This window comes from Citrus sinensis, chromosome 2 (assembly GCF_022201045.2).
Source record: "Citrus sinensis cultivar Valencia sweet orange chromosome 2, DVS_A1.0, whole genome shotgun sequence".
In the NCBI taxonomy this organism is placed as follows: Eukaryota; Viridiplantae; Streptophyta; class Magnoliopsida; order Sapindales; family Rutaceae; genus Citrus; species Citrus sinensis.
The window spans coordinates 18,963,194-18,981,107 of NC_068557.1; the positions used below are offsets into that span (position 1 = coordinate 18,963,194).

At 32.6% G+C, this 17,914-nt stretch overlaps 1 protein-coding gene, 1 long non-coding RNA gene and 1 other non-coding gene across 5 annotated transcripts; 1 reads left to right on the forward strand and 2 right to left on the reverse strand.

The window, feature by feature from the left end:
• Nucleotides 1-375: 375 nt before the first annotated feature.
• On the forward strand, nt 376-4,784 carry LOC102607994 (probable beta-1,3-galactosyltransferase 2). Of its 3 annotated transcripts, none has more exons than XM_006469615.4 (11): nt 376-968; nt 1,752-1,848; nt 1,944-2,017; nt 2,124-2,335; nt 2,475-2,538; nt 2,742-2,814; nt 2,959-3,079; nt 3,336-3,423; nt 3,514-3,639; nt 3,733-3,842; nt 4,311-4,784. In XM_006469615.4, exons 1-11 carry the CDS (start codon nt 859-861, stop codon nt 4,457-4,459), a joined length of 1,224 nt encoding a protein of 407 aa, XP_006469678.1. In that variant the 5' UTR covers nt 376-858; the 3' UTR covers nt 4,460-4,784. The 3 variants fall into 3 exon arrangements, with proteins under 3 accessions (XP_006469678.1, XP_006469679.1, XP_006469680.1); XM_006469616.4 differs by having other exon boundaries at nt 1,950-2,017; XM_006469617.4 differs by having other exon boundaries at nt 1,953-2,017.
• Nucleotides 4,785-4,984: 200 nt separating this feature from the next.
• LOC107175786 (uncharacterized) lies at nt 4,985-6,984 on the reverse strand. Its single transcript, XR_001507257.3, has 2 exons — nt 5,482-6,984; nt 4,985-5,389 (listed from the first exon to the last, which is right to left on the reverse strand). It is a non-coding gene; the product is annotated as an uncharacterized LOC107175786 (long non-coding RNA).
• On the reverse strand, nt 5,919-6,014 carry MIR171A (microRNA MIR171a). Its single transcript, NR_129307.1, has one exon. It is a non-coding gene; the product is annotated as a microRNA MIR171a (primary transcript).
• Nucleotides 6,985-17,914: the final 10,930 nt, after the last annotated feature.

The following is a 17,914-nucleotide window of genomic DNA, read 5'->3' on the forward strand; positions in this document are numbered from 1 at the left end:
CTCAAGCCCATATATGAGCTCATTCACTTTGAATAAACGTAAAATACCTTTCTGATTCTGAATATGTGTTAATAGGAAAAATTTCCGAGCCAATGATATGACAAAAAAGTCCCGAGTTGTCTTACAAAATGAATGTCTCTAGAATTCTAGTAGATTTCTAGTAGATCTTAGATTGTCATGTATATTTAAAAGAAAAAAAAAATAGTATCACCGATCCACCGTATAATAAATGAAATATATATATATATATTATGAAATAATAGCGGGGTAAGGGCATTAATGTCACTGCATGGGACTGACTTGCACTGAGGCAAAAAATTAATTAATAAACAAGGAAGGTTTGATGGTGACCGTTTGGTAAAATGGTATTAGAAAACGAAGCGGTTAGTGGGTCTTCTCGCTTGCTGTTCAGTTCAACGTCCCGTGCCTGCAAAGTTGTAGAAAGCCTTTTTGAGCTTCACACACACAACTCTGTTCTGATTCTTTCTCTCTCTCTCTCTCTTGTTAGAAAGCCAAGAACAAAAAACTAAAGAACAAAAGCAAAGCTGAAAAGAAAGAAAAGAACAAACAAGAAACACAGAAGATTTGCAATATCAATCATCCCTCTACCCTGTTTCAATTTCTGTTACCTGTACTTCCATTTCTCTGCCGTAAATTTTGTATCTTGTAGTGTACTACACTTGACTTGACTTGACTTAACGCAGTTTTAGATTCTGATTTTTCTGTTGAGTTTTGTGAGCTCTTGGGATTTGTCCGGTTCTGCGTTGGTTTGTCTTTTGGCGTTTGTTTTTGTACATGGGTTGTTTCTTGTGATAAGAAGAAATAGAGGAGAAATTTTGGTCAAGAAGAACTAAACTAATGTCTTTGAAAAGCAAAGGAGAGCTCACTTCAAGAAGCGTTGTATCACAAAAATGGACTTTTTTGCTTTGTCTGGGATGTTTCTGTGCTGGCATGCTCTTCACTAATAGGTATGTTTACCAAATTTTTATTCATATTCTGAAAGGTTGTTGCTTGTGGGATTTGATCAATTGGGTTGTTTATGGTTTTGGTTTAGTGGTTTCAATTTTTCATGTTTTTTTCAAACTTAATTCTTTTAAAGACCAAGTGATTTTACACTTGTATTCTAAGATCTGTATTTTAGCTGATTGCAATATGTTTCAGTAATGAACATATATCAGCTGGTTTTGTGGTGTGCAAGTGTTTTTGTTTGATGGGCAGCTGTGAAGTTTCTTTAATTTGCTGTTTTGATAGTGTATTTGGTCTTGCCTGTTGTGTGATTGCTTTGCTTATTGATTTTAAAGATGAGATAGATCTGAATTTGATGTTCATTGAAGAAACAAACCTAATTGGCTTGATTTCTCTAAAAAAATTATCATATGGATTTGGATTCTGGTGACAATCTGGTTCTAGTGCAAACTACTGCCTACAAATTGTAGTACAGTTGTATTTGTTAGGCTTCATATTCTTGCTTGAAATAAGAAGTTGAATGAGTTGCGTGGCCTGTCTCATTGTTTCTTTTGGGCACTGTTTTTGTTCTTTCTAAACCAACCGTTATTATATCAAAAAAATAAATAAACAAACCAACTGATATTAGCTATAGTGCATTTTTGTGAGAAACAGTTATATATATGTGGAATTGGGTTCAGTTGAACTCCAATCTGATAAAAAAATTGCTTAGTAAATGTTTCTGCATTTGGTCGTTGGGAATACCATATATAGTGGCTTATTAATTATGAAAAAATTGGTGACAGAATGTGGGCAGTTCCTGAATCTAAAGGCTTCACGCGGACAACTGCAATGGAAGCGGAAAAACTAAAGCTAGTTTCAGAGGGTTGTAATCCAAGACTTGTAAGTGTCTCCATCCTTCATTAGAGAATCGGTTCATTATCATATTTCACTCTACCAAATCGTGGCTATGTTGTAATCTGATTGGGTCCCTTTAGTTACAGCAGAAAGTAGTAAGGCATGACTCTAAGGATATTTTTGGGGAGGTTTTTAAGACTCATAATGCCATACAGTAAGTTTTGTTTCCTTATTTAATATCTCAATTTACTTCAGGCTTAATTCTTGATTTGATCTAAAGCATCCTGAATGTTAAGCTTATGATAATATGTTTGATGTAGGACATTGGATAAGACTATTTCAAATTTGGAAATGGAGCTAGCAGCTGCAAGAGCAGCACAGGAGTCTATACTCAGTGGCTCTCCTTTGTCAGAGGACTTAAAGAAGACTGAATCATCTGGTAAAAGGAGGTACCTGATGGTGGTAGGCATTAATACTGCTTTTAGCAGCCGCAAACGAAGAGATTCAGTTCGTGCTACATGGATGCTACAAGGTTCTTGGATTGCTCCCCTGTTTCTTTAAATGTTATCATTCCCTGTTTCTTTAAATGTTATCATTTTTAACTTGTTCATTTGATTTTGATGGCTAAATTGGTTTTGTTTACTGATGTTCGATTTTTCTGGGAAAAATAGGTGAAAAAAGGAAGAGATTGGAAGAAGAGAAAGGCATTATCATGCGATTTGTCATTGGTCACAGGTTGGTAGTCCTTTTATTATGAATTATGATTGTATTGGATAGGTTGATCCGTATTTGTGCTTGAATGTCCTTGTGCAAATTTGACCAGCTGAGCATCTGCTCTGGATCATTCATCTCCATGGGGGCTTCTATTGCTGAACCCAGGGAGGTTAATTTCTATAGCATACAGTTGTATTGACAATTTACATTTTTTTTCCCCCTAGTGCAACGTCTGGGGGTATTCTTGACCGAGCAATTGAAGCGGAGGACAGAAAGCATGGGGATTTCATGAGGCTGGTAATTCCTGTGTATCATGTTTTTCTATTACTGCTTACCCTATATTTGCTGCACATTTGCTCAGTCCAATAAGTTCTATTCATTTTCAAAACAAAGAAGATGGGGCTATAAGTTGACATGTAAATGTTGTGATCATCCAAACAGGACCATGTTGAAGGATACCTGGAATTGTCTGCCAAGACGAAGATATATTTTGCTACCGCAGTTTCTTTATGGGATGCAGATTTCTTTGTAAAAGTCGATGATGATGTCCATGTAAATATAGGTAAGTGGATCTTCTAATTTTTGTAAACTTTTGAGTAAATGGTATTCCGACAGCATTTTATAAGGCGTTCCACTTTCATTTTTGGATGTGGTTGTGACGGGAGTGTGGAGTGGTAGAGTTACAAATGAATGGAACAAGGTTGAAAATCTATATTAGAGCCCATATACATCCCACACAAAAACCAGGCAAAAGCAATTTTGTTCCTAATTAGCAATTCTTTGATATATTAAGTCTCCTCCCTTTCATATTATTGCAGCAACACTTGGACAAACTCTGGTTAGACACCGATCAAAACCAAGGGTATACATCGGATGCATGAAATCTGGTCCTGTCCTTAATCAAAAGTAAGTCATAGTTTCTTAACTTCGATTGTTAAAGAATGTTGAGAAAGCAACAAAGTTCCTACTTTTCTAATACCCAATTCTGTGGAACAGAGGAGTGAGATACCATGAACCCGAGTATTGGAAATTTGGTGAAGCAGGAAATAGGTACTTCCGTCATGCAACTGGACAGCTTTATGCCATTTCAAAAGATTTGGCTGCATATATATCAATAAACCAGTAAGTATAGATGGAAGATTTTGTTTTGGGTCTGGTTGCCTCTGATGTTACCTTCTTGTGAGTGAGATGGTAATTTGGTGCATAATCTCGCAGGCATGTTCTACACAAGTATGCTAATGAGGATGTTTCATTGGGATCATGGTTCATTGGACTTGATGTAGAGCATATTGATGACCGAAGACTATGCTGTGGCACTCCACCTGGTAAAGTCTTGATTCTTCAGAAAATTTGGATGATATTACAATCTTTATTGAGCTGAACAGGATCACTATAATTTATAGGTCCTAACTTGTCATTACTGTGTTACTGGAGAATTTTAGTTTAGTTGTCAACAAACAGCTAACGTATCAATTCTACACCTTAAAATTAATATACTACCTAAGATGAATTGACTAAACATCTTAACAATTTGATTATTGTTAATTTTTTTAAGGTAACCTGGAAGTTTCAGAGTTCAACATAGAAATAATTAGATTCACTCAATCAAATCAACAGTATCATGATGGAACCGGATGAGACCCAATATTACAAATGAGAATAAAATTGCCACATGACTTACTGCATAGATATAAGCAAATAGAGAACAGGATACTATCCCCCTCTGCAAATAATGGTAATATGTTTTTGTCTATTAATGTTCCTGATTTTGTATCATGAACTTGTCATTGCAGACTGTGAGTGGAAGGCTCAGGCAGGCAACATTTGTGTTGCTTCATTTGATTGGACTTGCAGCGGAATTTGTAGGTCTGCTGATAGGATTAAGGAGGTCCATCGGCGGTGCGGTGAAGGTGAAAATGCTTTATGGAGTGCTACATTCTAACAAGTCTGTTGAAAAATCTTCCAAACTCTGGAAGATTGCAAAATAGGGTGAAAGAAGCTGGTGTGCAATTCTTTTTCTGTGGTTTTATTCGAGTATAGGGAATTATATATACATATCACAAAAGATAGAAAATGAGAGAGAGGGAGAGACCTTGCTACGTGGTCCTGTCCTATTTTAGTAGAAGGGTTTGACCACGATAGCGGCCAGGAAAGGGAGTTGTCACCACTCACCCATTCTTTGATGCTTGGAGGGCCAATTTGTAAGTTACATTTCGATGCCTATCAAGCTGTGATAATAATTGCAAGATCGTTTTGGTGCTTTTTTACACTTTTTGTCGAGCTTTTTGATACCATCCGTATTTGCAAGTTTTAAATGCTCTTGCCAACTAAAGCCAATTTGATAGGATCTTCAACCATGTGAAAGCTTATAAAGTTTTATATTTTTGTTCTCTTTGTTCTAAAGAAACTCTTACGAGGTTTTGAGGTATCGATCCGTTTATCAAATGCCACGAGATTTCATTGTCAATAACCCGGAATAAAATACATTAACCTCAGGAGTTGTAACATCTGATGCTCATGTTAATTACTCGGAAGCCAAAGCAACGAACAAAAGACACTTCACATGAGTGATTGAGCGAGCGATTAACATATTTGTTTCCTCTTATTCAAGACCGACAGTGTTCAGATCCACGGCAGTCAAATTCTCATCTCTTTAGAGCAACAAGAAACAATCTACATTTTAAAGCTTCAGCAGAGTGAAACTGAAAGGTCTCAAGAGCTACTTATGAAATTTCAAACAGTATCACAAGAGACTTGAATGTGATCCTGTTAGTAACGGATGAACGAAAAAACAAACAAGTAATTGCGGCTTTCGCTGTGGAAATTAATATGCATGGAACTGGAAGGTCTTCGAACCGAAGGCCTTTCTTTCCTACATTTGAATTTATTGAACCCTGGGTTAAATCATTGTGTGGGAACTGCAAAGCACTGGGGAAAGAGTCAAAGAGAGAAATAAAAGCTTACTGAAGATGCAACATTCCAGGATTCATTACTTAGTTGCAGAGATTCGAGTTGCCAAATTCCACAAATGCATGATTATCGAGCAACATATTAATTAAGTAGTAATTCAAGAATTAGAAAAACTGAAAAGGGTACAAGTTCATAACAATAGTTAAAAACAAATATCGAATGCAAGATCAACTACTTAAATCTACCATTACCTCCGTTCCTGTGCCTGTGGGCGGAATCAGGATTTTGACTCGGCAGCAGGGGCCCATAATGTAGCATGACAAATTCGAAAGGGTCATAACATAAAAACAATGATGCATCTAAATGGAGCCAATTGAACAGTAAAATTTAAATAGAAGCAATAAGCTAGAATTTTAATTTAAACCCCTACTTACCTGACCTCAACATAATTACGCGCTCCCCTGTGCTTAAAAGAAAGCAATTAGAGAGCGAGTGGCACGTGATATTGGCACGGCTCAATCAAAAAGCGGAGCTCAAAAAGTATTGAGCACCGTTTTCTTATTGAACCGCACCAATATCCCGTTGTACCCATCCATCCTCCAAAATGGTCACCACAATCTTCATTTTAACCCCCAAAAGATAGGAAACAAGATTCCAGCATCCTGCATATTCCTGTCATATTGATATAACAAACCCAAAACGACAATAACCCCCAAAAAAAAATAAAGAAAAAATTATACTTAACGTAGTAAAAAAGATACAGATAAAAATATTGAAAAGATGAAGAGCTAGCATGTGTAAATGAATTTGGTAGTCATATACAGCTAGCTGGCAATGATAAATATGTTTTGAGTAGCAGAGAGAGACTGGCAAAGGATCAAGTGAAGAAGAAATGGAAGCATGCAGCTGGGCATGGAGATTTTCGGTGAACAAGGTGAGAGAGAGAGAGACAGACAGAAATGTTAATAAGATGGCTAAACCTAAGCAACAAATTAATAAGCGGGGTGGCATTGAAGAAGGAGCTAGCATTAAAATCTTCAACCACCCAACGAGAAAAGAGGTTGGAATATTAATTTATGAGGGTACAAGAATGGGGGGAAATGTCTCACGGAGACAAATCTTGGAGCTTTTAATGTTGCATTTATGAGTGATGGGGGTAGGCCGTGGACAGGGCAGGCATCAGAGAGATTTTTGAGGGGAGGGATGTTGGTTCTGTTCATTCAGCATTTATGTATCATGCCGAATGGCAGCTTTGCTTTGCTTTGCTATGTTTTGTTTTTCTTTCTCTTTTGGTTTTGGTTCTCTCTTTCGTTGCCCTACTTTCCCTTATGGAACTTCGTAGGTTCAGTGGTGTATTCAATTTTGCAACTAAATGCCCATCTTTAGTTATACCTATCGTGTTATTATTTGTCTACATGCTGGGCATATTTGTTTGGAAAAATGTTTGTTTATATATATGAAAGCTTATACATCATTATTGTCAATAATGGTAGGCATGAAGATAACTAAAAGCTTAGAATAATTTTGGTTTATAGTGAAGTTGATAAACGAAGAAATTTTGAGAGCATCTGTACAACGTTTTTACTGTTTTCTGCTTTTTATTTGCCAAAATAGAAAAAAAAAAGGCTAATAAATTGATGGCAGATGCCTCTTCTTTACCCCTCGTTTTTGAGCATTTCCCCACTTAATTCCACTTATACCTTGTGTTCAATACTAATACCAATTAGTAAAAGTTTCACAACGGGCATGACATGTCCACTCTTGTACGCAACAGAGATGAAAAAAAGTACCTTGGATAAATATGGAGTACGTATTAATTTGCATAAATGAGTTACACATAATCACAAACACAATTCGAAGTGTGCTTGTGAACTGTGAAAACAAAGAATGCGATTTCAGTAATGGTTTCTAATAAACCCTAAACAATGAAATTTTTTTAGTCTATTTTTTAATTTTCAGCTGCATGTCATACTGTTTTAGCTCGACTTTGGTTTGTGCCGTTGACGAACCAAAACTTTTAAAAACTTGCTGGCGGGGGTGGTGTCGGTGAAAAAATTCAAATATCAATGGAGAACATAGATTTCTTAGAAACCTTAAAATTAATTAGCTCTCAAAATGTAGCTAAGAGGTGACGAAAACTTGTTGTGATGAGTTGGACTCAATCTAAGTTAGTGGAGCACCCTTGAGGGCATCTAGTTCAATTCGTCAGGTAATGGCCTTTCAGTAATCTTTGGATATACTACGGTGGTCCAATACGTACAGCCCTTTGCAGGTGACCATTTGTGAGGCTCTTCTTGTGGAGTCTGAGTTAAACCAATAAGGGTACTTTCGCCCATGCTAACAGTGCCCATTTACTTTCACCATGGTCTCTTACATGACAAGTGGCCATCCCTGAGCTTGAATAAGGAAAATTTTCTGATTTTTCCAGATGATAGGGTGGCTCAAATGGCTCTCGCCAAATCTTTCCAATTTTCATTCCTAACCATCCAACTGCCCACTGTATAATGACTCTTTATACTTTATAGGGGCATTTTGATCAATGCACCCATTTATACACGTGTTCTCCCTTCCATTTGCTTTTTCTAATTAAATTTTACTACCAAGACATATTTTGTTTTTCTTTGCGATTTCAAATTTGTACTGCAAAATTAATTATGATTTATATAATCCTCATAAATAGATGGGGGGGGGGGGGGGGGCAAGGAAAAGACATGCAAAGATCGATGAAAATGAGTTTTCTTTTCTAGAGTTAATATAGTGGGGCTGCCACTCGCCCTCAAAAATTCGATTTGAGATAGAAATAATTAAGCAAGAGAGTTCGTTTTCTCATAAACTGTAAGTGAAATAGACATAAATTGAATGGTAGTGAAAAAATTTAAAATGTATTTTATAAATATAATTTAAAACAATTTCAATAATTATCATATTATCAATATCGATAGTTGTTTGATTATAATATCAATGTTAAAAGAAAATGCGACGGGACCAGCATTGAAATAATTAAATTAGTGAATAAAAAATCTCTGTCACATTCTCCTGTCATCTGAATACATTCATAGAGTAGCGAATTGAAGAAACATTTACTTCCATGCTTCCATCATTTTAATGGCGCCTTATATCATAAAAATTAATTAACATAGAATTTCTTCCATGAGTGATACACACCCACATGCATATTTGCTTCCTTGTCATAACTGTAGTAAAGACATATAATAAATGAAGATGCTTTCCTGTATTTGAACTTTGAAAGTAGTTCTTTTGCATTTACAGAAGGCAATAAACGCTAAGGACTTGTAGTTATCAAAAGTCGATGAAAATGAGCATACTATCACGATTTCTCTACCTTACAGTTAATGTAAGGTATATCTCCTCATAAATTGAGTTGTGGGTTCCACTTAAACTCACAACTAATAAAAAGGATTGTACCTTAGGTTAATTGTAAGGTAGCAGCTCTCATACTATCAAGGAACCTACATTTGCAATATCAATAATGCCGTCGCATTAGTATCAAGATTTAACCCCAGACCGATAGATCTAATTTTAGACTGGTACAATTAGAGGTCACGTTATTTACAAAAATAACTCAAAAGTTTTTTTAATTTTCAAAATTAGCCAACCTAAGTTGGATTCATTTAAACTTAGCTTAGCCAATTAATTTTTTTTTTTTTTGGAATAAATAACCCTTGCCATTTGGATTTGTTTAAACTTAGCTTCTCTTCTATCCCAAAACTAGTGGCTTGCGCTCGACGGTGTCAGTGCTTTTTCGACAACAATCGATAGCAGCTTCATGGAAGTTTGATAGCAACATCAACTCCCGTAGAACGCGGCTCCATTTCCGACAATTTGACGGTGGTTTTTCTTGACAATTTTGACATCAACGAATTTTTTTTTTTTTACTTAAGATTGAACTTATTAGAACACAGTTGAGTGTATATTTCATGATAGATAAGGATTATGATTAATTTTCTTTAAAGTTTGAAAAATATTTAATGAAATTGTGATTTGATAAAAATGGTATATGAGATGTTTGTTGAAATGTCTCTCTCTCTCTCTCTCTCTCTCTCTCTCTCTCTCTATATATATATATATGTATGTATGTATGTATGTATGTTTGGTCAAGTTTCTAAGAATTTTACAATTTGGTGAATATTTATTTTATTTTTCTATGAAGTTTCTATATTACACATAGCACATTAGGTCCTATATCATTTTTGATAGATTAAGGTGTTGTAGGTTGATGGTGCCTTGCTGTGAATCCGTGTTCATGCAATGCTGACCATGTCGCACAAAGGGGCTTGTCGCTCAAATAGCAAAATACAGCAAGTGTTTTGGTGCGATAGGTGCATTTTTGTGAGATGGGCACCAGTCACATGGGCAAAAGGCAACTATCACACAAGAACATAACAATATACCTATTGTGTTTTTATGCGATAATACTAAAACATAGCAATTTATATATGCGTTTATTTCTATTCCAAATTTAATGAATGTGAATAATGAATAAAATTTGGATTTTATCACAGATACAATAATTAAGAAGCCATGAGCAAAGCTTAATCCACTTGGTCCAAAGAAAGAATCAGGTACAATGAAGATTCTAGCATCCAAGCATTTACAAAAACTTCAAAATTTAGAAATGTGATGGAATCTATCAAAAGGAAGTTAATACAATGATAATTAAGATTATTGAAGAAAGATTTATTTAGTCATTACTTGATGAAAACCACCAGGTTACACCTCATTAAAATAAGGGTGTATATTGCCAATTCTCTTCACTACTTAATAAACATTCTTCTCATTCAAATCCCTCGTTGTTCGACTATGCCATTTACTGATTTTCAAGAACAGTGAGCCTCAAAACATATCATTGTTGACCTTACCAACTTTGTGAAGTTCTAGTATTAACTTATTCTTCTCAGCGAACAACTTAGACACACTAATATCATTAGAATTACAACTTCTAATCAAGTTTAGAGTAACCAAATTTGAAGACAAAGTTGGAACAATATTTATAAGGGGATCAACCGCTATCCTTCTACTTGAACAAGGCATTGGAGGAATAGGTCACTTGTTTATATTATTAATAGGAATATTGGAATGATCGATGTCCTATCATCAACTGGGCTATTGAAATAATCATCAATAAGACTATTATGCAGTTCTACACAAATATTATACGCTTCTGGGTTGATGATGTCGTCAATATGATCATCATTGTTGCATAATGGAGAGTAACTTTACTCTAACCACATTGTTGATGGTAAAACATATTCTTCAACATCCGTTAACATTATGCCATTGTCACCAGCGCTGTCATTGTTGCCGCAGAGTGGAGAGTAATGCTGCTGAAACAATGTCATTTGTGGCAACACCTATCTTGAAAATTAGAAATATAGATATTTGCTCTAGAAGAAGTTTGAATCTCTACAAGCAGGACAAGATCTTAGTTCAGAACTTGAGAAGATGTAATAACAAATATAGAGATGTACCCAAAATTGACCACATTATAGGCCATATGTAACATAATCTTGACCATTTTCATTATCAAATATGTCTATAGGCAATGAAATGTACGATATGTTATGTTTCTACACCTCAAAGTTATCTTCATTGTGATACTATATTAATTAGGATTTATCTGCAAAACCTCATATACTCTTGCAAGAAACTAATCAAGCATACAATCTTTTCAAACAAAAAAAAGCTCTATTCTTGTAATTTACATGTTCCATATGGCTATTCGTCAACATCTCTCACCAACTGTCGTCACATACTTGAAGCACAATTGAATCCATTAAGTTTAAAAAATATTTAAAAAATAAAATAAATATGAATACACACTACAAAATATGATACAGTCAATACGCAATACATTTCAAAGATGGATATCACATATACTGTGGTTATGTGTGACATGCAATTTTATATGCAAACTCATAAATTTACGCAAATTTTGGTTCGAGCATATATAAGGCAAAATAATATAAGCAGTTTTGGGTTTGATTTGTCCCATTCCAAGCTTCAAAATGGTACATTGTAGGCCCAAATAAACTCATGTAGCCTAAGTTATAACGTCCAAAAAATACCGAGCACATTTTACATGGTTGTCATATATATTTTGATTATGTGAGATAGAAAAATTTATGTGCGATAGGTGCCAATCACCTAGCATGTTACATATAAATTTGCATTGTATTTATGTGTGACAAACACCTGTCGCACTGCATGTCACATATAATTTGGGTTTTGTTTTTACCTTAAATTTCTATTGATTTTTCAATAATTTTTTTTATTTCTCAACTCAAATTAAGTACTTTAAGAAATTGCATTACTTTATGAATAGAAAACAACAACACCACCACAAAATTGTATCAATTTCAAACCTAAACCTTAAGCTTAATGCATTAACCTTAAGAAGGTCTCCAACTTTTAATTGGGGTTTATTGTATAAAATTTTTAAAACTTATAGTTTTTATTATTTACAAAAAAAATAGGGACTGCTAAAGAAAATACCAAAATTGAGTGTTTGGTACAACTAGAGACAGTTAATGGGCCGGGCCAGCACCAAAGCAAGGCGCATGCGTGCTCGTGCTCGTGCCGTGCCATACCCACTATGTGTTTCATGTCGTGCTTAAATTTTTTTGCTTAGGCCCGGGGGGCACACGTGCCGTGCTATGGGTCGGGTCGTGCCATGCCTAAGAAAAAAAAGCCCACTAAGTAGGGGTGGGTACGATTCGGTTCGGTTCGGATCGAAATTAAGTAGAACCGATTTTATAAAAAGAATCGAATAAGAACCGAACTCAATAAGGACCGAACTCAAACAGATCTTTTCGGATCGGTTTGGTTTTTTCGGTTTTGGGCCTATTGGGTCTATTTTGAATTTTTAAAATTTTAGCCCATTGGGCCTCATGAATGTAATAATTTTTTTCAACAATTAGCTCATTCTAATTTCATTACAAATATTAACAATAAATATAAAGTATTCAAAATACGTTTTATCACTAATATCTTACTAATTACTAATAAGGTACTCACAAAATATGAAATATTAAAATTTCAAAATACATAACCAAACTCTAATACTCCATCTACATAAACATAATCATAATATTGTAAAGACAAATAAAAATAACAACAATTACAACTTACAACACAAAATAAAAAGAAAATTTAGAAACAAACGCCAACAACATTCTCCCATGTTCACCCAAAAAATAAAAAATGCAAACAAATGCCAACAACATTCGCCCATCTTCATCAATATCAACATCAACTTTAGGAATTTTTCAACTCAACATTTGGATCTATAAAAAAAAAAATTAACACATGTCGATTTGAATAAAATCTAAAATTAATTCGGTTTTTCGGTTCAGTTGAGTGAACCGAATACCGAACCGACATTTTGATTTTTTTTACAAATGATATATTTCAATTTTTTAAAAATAAAAATCGATCCGAATTAGAAAAAACCGCCGGTTCGGTTCGGTGTTTTTAAGACCACGGTTTTTTTGCCTACCCCTACCACTAAACATTTTTTTTAAGAGCACATACTAAGCTGTTGGCGTACTTTTTTCAAGGTTATATATTTTTCTTAGGTCTATGCCTTTATTCAAATTTAATAGAATTAAAAATTTAAAATTCAAGTCCATATTCAAAATAATAAACTAATAATAGTAAGAAAATATAATAGTAATTACTAAGTGTGACCTTATAGTATTAAAAAATTTTTAATACTTAACAACAACAACAACAACAATAATAATAATTTTTTCTTAAGGGTTAACTTAATTGTTAACTTGGACTTACATAGAGTCATAAATCATAGATTATAATAATATTAATAGATATTTATAAAATCATTATATGTATAATTTTATTCATTAAAATAATGATATCAATTATTTATTTAATAAATTATAAATATAAATCAATTATAGTATTTTTTAACCAAGAATTAAATGAATTTAAAAAATTCAACTTCAAGTTATTTGTAAAATCATAAAATTTTAAGTTTACTTTCATTAAAAAATAAAATGTGCTTATTGCGGGCTTTTTTATCTTGCCGTGCTTAGCCCATCTCTAATCGTGCTGTACTTTTAAGGCCCGCGTGCCTAAAACTTAAAGCTCGGCCCTGCCTACATGCGTGTCGTGCCATGTCGCTTGCCCTACCAAAATATACTCGTGTCGTGTCGTGCCGTGCTCAAACCGTGCCACGTGCCATCCGGCCCATTGGCCATCTCTAAGTACAACGGTTGCAAAGTAGTTTTGTCCTATTTGTTAAGTTTCCTTTCAATTCCTGGTTGGCTTTTCAAACATTTTAAACTAATTTTAATGTTTGTCTAATTATTAACTTAATTGATCATAAAAGCCTCTGCTAAATTTTAAAGACACAGGTTTTTGGTTTAGACTTTCTTTTTTCTAATCTAAAATCTCTTTATTCTTTTGTAGCAACTCCACTCAATTATTGCCACTCACAACTCCATTGTCGTTAATTTTTTTTTAATTGGAATCTTTAGGGTACATAAAATAAATTGGATAAGTAAAACACATTTTACTTTTATAAATTATATATTGTATAACATATTTTGTATTTAATGCCTCAAAATTTAATTGAATAAATTAGTTTCATTGAACGTAATGAATGAATTGATGTCATAAATCATAATTAGATTAGAGATCAATGACTGAATGATAGTATAATTATATATATAAAAAAGTAATATATTTTGTAATGTTGATAATGAGGTTATCCTTTTAACACTTTTAATAGATAGAAACATTTCGATGACAATTATAAATGTATAGACTAAAATATTTTAATAAATATGAATTTTATACTTATTATTTGTTTTTTAATATTTATATTGCTGGGCTGTTCCAACTGAGTCCTTCCTATATTGAACTTTTGCCCTGCAACTGGGTACAATGATAACGAAAATGGCTTATTCTTTACTGAGATTATCATTATATGCAAGGTGGCCATCAACCTCTAGACTGAAGAAATAAACCATTTTAGATCATGTTTATATGGCACATAATTTTGTCCTTGCATTGAAAGATTGTAAGTGACTCCACTTTTCCAGAAAGTAGTTACAAAAGAGTATTTGTGATGGAAATTGCTGTCACATAAAGGAGTCATAAGTATCATGATATAGGTATCAAATCATGCTGAGAATATACATAACACACACACACACATATATATAGAGGGAGAGAGATGACATTCGCACCCTAATGTTTGAGAAAATAATCATATAAATCTCTAAGTTTTCAATAAGCGACACTAAGATTCATATTTTATTATAGTACCCTTTGGTTTTATTAATTACAAAAATTGACTACAATCATTTATAATAAATAAAAATATAATATTAAAATAAACATAACAGTGTATACATTTTGAAATAATTTCAATATTTAAAAAATATTTTAATACTTTATAGTCTTATATTATATTAAACTAATTTTTTTAATAAATAGAAAAAAAATTGGTTTGAAATTAATTTAAAAGGGTTAATGTGAATCCTTTATTATTTTAGTTGCTTAGCTTTGTTTGGAGTCTTAGAAAAGTAATGGGAAAATAAAAGGATGAGAAAATGATATGAAATTTGTCATTTTCTATATATCGATAGTGAATGAGCTACCTCATCTTATTCTTAAAGTTTGATTCGCACCCACCTCCCTCCCCCAGAATTTCTTTTACAATTACTATAGGTGATGTTTGGTATTGTTTTCAAATTTTATTTTTTGTTCTCTAAATTTAGAAAATATTAAGTACATATATAGATTATTTCTGAAAATTTTTAAATGTGCAAAATTCATTATATACTTTTAACAAAGGAAATAGGAAAATCATTTTTCTTATTTTTTAATCTTGGGTTTTAGAATGAACAACTTTCTTCCTCTATAATCTCTCAAAATAATAATAATAACAACAACAACAAACGACAATAACAATAATTTTTTTTGATAAATTATAAACCAAAACCTTTTTTCTTTCTTCACGTCAATTTGTAGCTTTTCAGTTTCTTTTTTTTTTCCTTCAAAATCTCCTACAAAAACATAAAAGACTGATAAAGAGTCAGGAAATTCAAGAAATATTAAATAATTACAAAGCAAAAAAACATTAATGTGAAATTAAACACTTATCAAATAGCTGGATCCTTACAATCATACTCAAAGCACATTCGTTTTCCTTCCTTGTTTGTGTCCTTACAATTTTACAGTACTTGCACAATGATTCAGTGTTTCTCTATTGCATTGATACACTTATAAGATAAAGATGTAATATATTTACTCTTATTTGTGAGACATTATCCATTAATAAAACTTAGACACTAATTGATGAAAAGGATAGATTGTGATAATGTGATTATTAAAATGATGTAGGTTTTTTTTAAGGGTGAAATTTTGCTTTGTAAAACTTGAAAAATAAAGTTGCAATATTTTGGTTTCGTATGAACATAATTTTCAAGTTTTTCAAGCCCCAACCAATAAATTTAGTATATATTTGATATGACTTATCTAATGGCCAAAAGTTTTAATTTAATCTCAAAAGTTCTTTTGAAAATTTTAAATATTATTTAGTTATATTTTGAGCAAAACTTAAGAGGATCAAATAAGTTATTTTGCCTCTACTTACAAAAATTTAAATTTTAGGCTTTTGCAAGTAAAGGTTATAGAGCTTTTTTAAAGAGTTAAAATTCTCAAAAATATTCTTTATTTATTTCATTAATCTAATTTCATTCTTCTATAACATAACTATAGAAACTTTGTCTATTAATGCAATTTTATAAATTTTAATAAAAGTTCTCTTTGATAACCAAATAATTAAAATATTTTTGAGATAGAAACTCTACTTATAAAATCTCTAATGCTAAAAACTCTATTTAAATAAATTTTATTTGAAAAGTTATATCAAATAAAGCCTTAGCCACTAGAGAGACTCATAAGCCTCCTTCAAAATTTTAACCATATAAGTATTTAAAAAGGCATAGTAAACTGATTTTTACTAGATTTATTTTTTTAAGCTGTGAGTAGTGCTATATATCTCAAAATTTTATTCTAAAATTTCAGTCCAAATGATGTGGCATTTATCAGTTGAATGATGGAATAATACAATTGATTCACTTCAAAATTTTCAAAAATTATCAACTATTCATCATTGACACATCACATGTCACATTATTTAGGATTTTTATCATTATTGCTCCATTTACACGTTCATAAACTTAGAAAGATTAATCCCCTATTTGATACTGAAGTACTTTACTTTTTAAGCTATAAGTGCTATAGAATAAAATTTAATTATGATATAAAAGTTGATAGGTTATAATAAATATAACTTTTAAAATAATTTTAATAAAAATATTAAAACTTTTAAATTTTTGTAACATAAATGTGGGATCAAATCAATTTAATTGGGCTGAAGAGATGAATTTTGAAGCAATTGTGCATAGTGACAGCGGACCTTTAAAACGATATTTTACCCAATGGGCCGAATTGGACAGACAACTTATCTGGATTTGGGCTGTAAACGTGGATTACTGTGACTGGTTAGAAACTTAGAATTCTTGTGGTACGATACAATTAGAAGCATTTGTTGGCGAATTAATAATTTTTTTTGTTTAATTAAAACATGTATTATTTTATCAGATGGTTGAATTCGAAACGTTAACCAAACTCATTAGTCAGCCTTTGAGGTTACGTTTGGTACACAAGATTAAATTGGACTGAATTATGTTAAATTAAATTGAGCTGAATTATATTATATACTGTACTATGTTTGGTACAATATTAAATTGCACAATGTTAAATCATATTTAAATACAAAAAAATATTTATGAATATTTAAGAGTAATAATTAAAATTAATTTAAAGGCACTTAATAAGAGCATTAAATATGTAGTAAATTAGTTATTGGGTAGTCATAATTATAATAAATAAATATAAATTAATAAAATTAATTTTTATCAGATATCTTAGATATATTTTATTTTAGGGTTCATTAATGTTGCAACAGTTGTACAGTACAACAGTTTTTGTCCTTATCCAATCTAACCATTAGATGGTTCAGAGTTTAATCTAACGGCTTATATTAATTTATGGCGATTTGAAGATGCAACTTACAACCGTTGGAGCCCCTTTTTTTCTTTTTATTCAGCGATGAAAATTGCGTAAACCATGGTGTTCCGTTAGCTCCAAATATCAGTTAGAGTTTGAATTCAAGGTCGCATGGAATCGCATCTATTCGAGATCCGTATTGGCGTTGAAATCAGATTCTTTGAATCAACGGGTGGACTAAATTAGAAAGGAAGCCGCTGATGACTGAGCGGTGGCGGTGACGCCTGTAAACTCAACCTTGAAAACCTGAAGCAGGTTAGAATCTTTGTTGATCTCTCTAGAAATTGCACGCGTCTTATTACTATACCACCTATCGGGTTATAATGGAGTTCGATTCTCTCAGAATTGACCAAACCAATATGGA

What these genes read in the sequence shown, in the direction of transcription:
- LOC102607994 (XM_006469615.4), top strand. Translation starts at nt 859, where the DNA reads ATGTCTTTGAAAAGCAAAGGAGAGCTCACTTCAAGAAGCGTTGTATCA. An exon ending in GGCATGCTCTTCACTAATAG is followed by an intron (nt 969 to 1,751) that starts GTATGTTTACCA and finishes AATTGGTGACAG; the next exon opens with AATGTGGGCAGTTCCTGAAT. An exon ending in GCATATATATCAATAAACCA is followed by an intron (nt 3,640 to 3,732) that starts GTAAGTATAGAT and finishes ATAATCTCGCAG; the next exon opens with GCATGTTCTACACAAGTATG.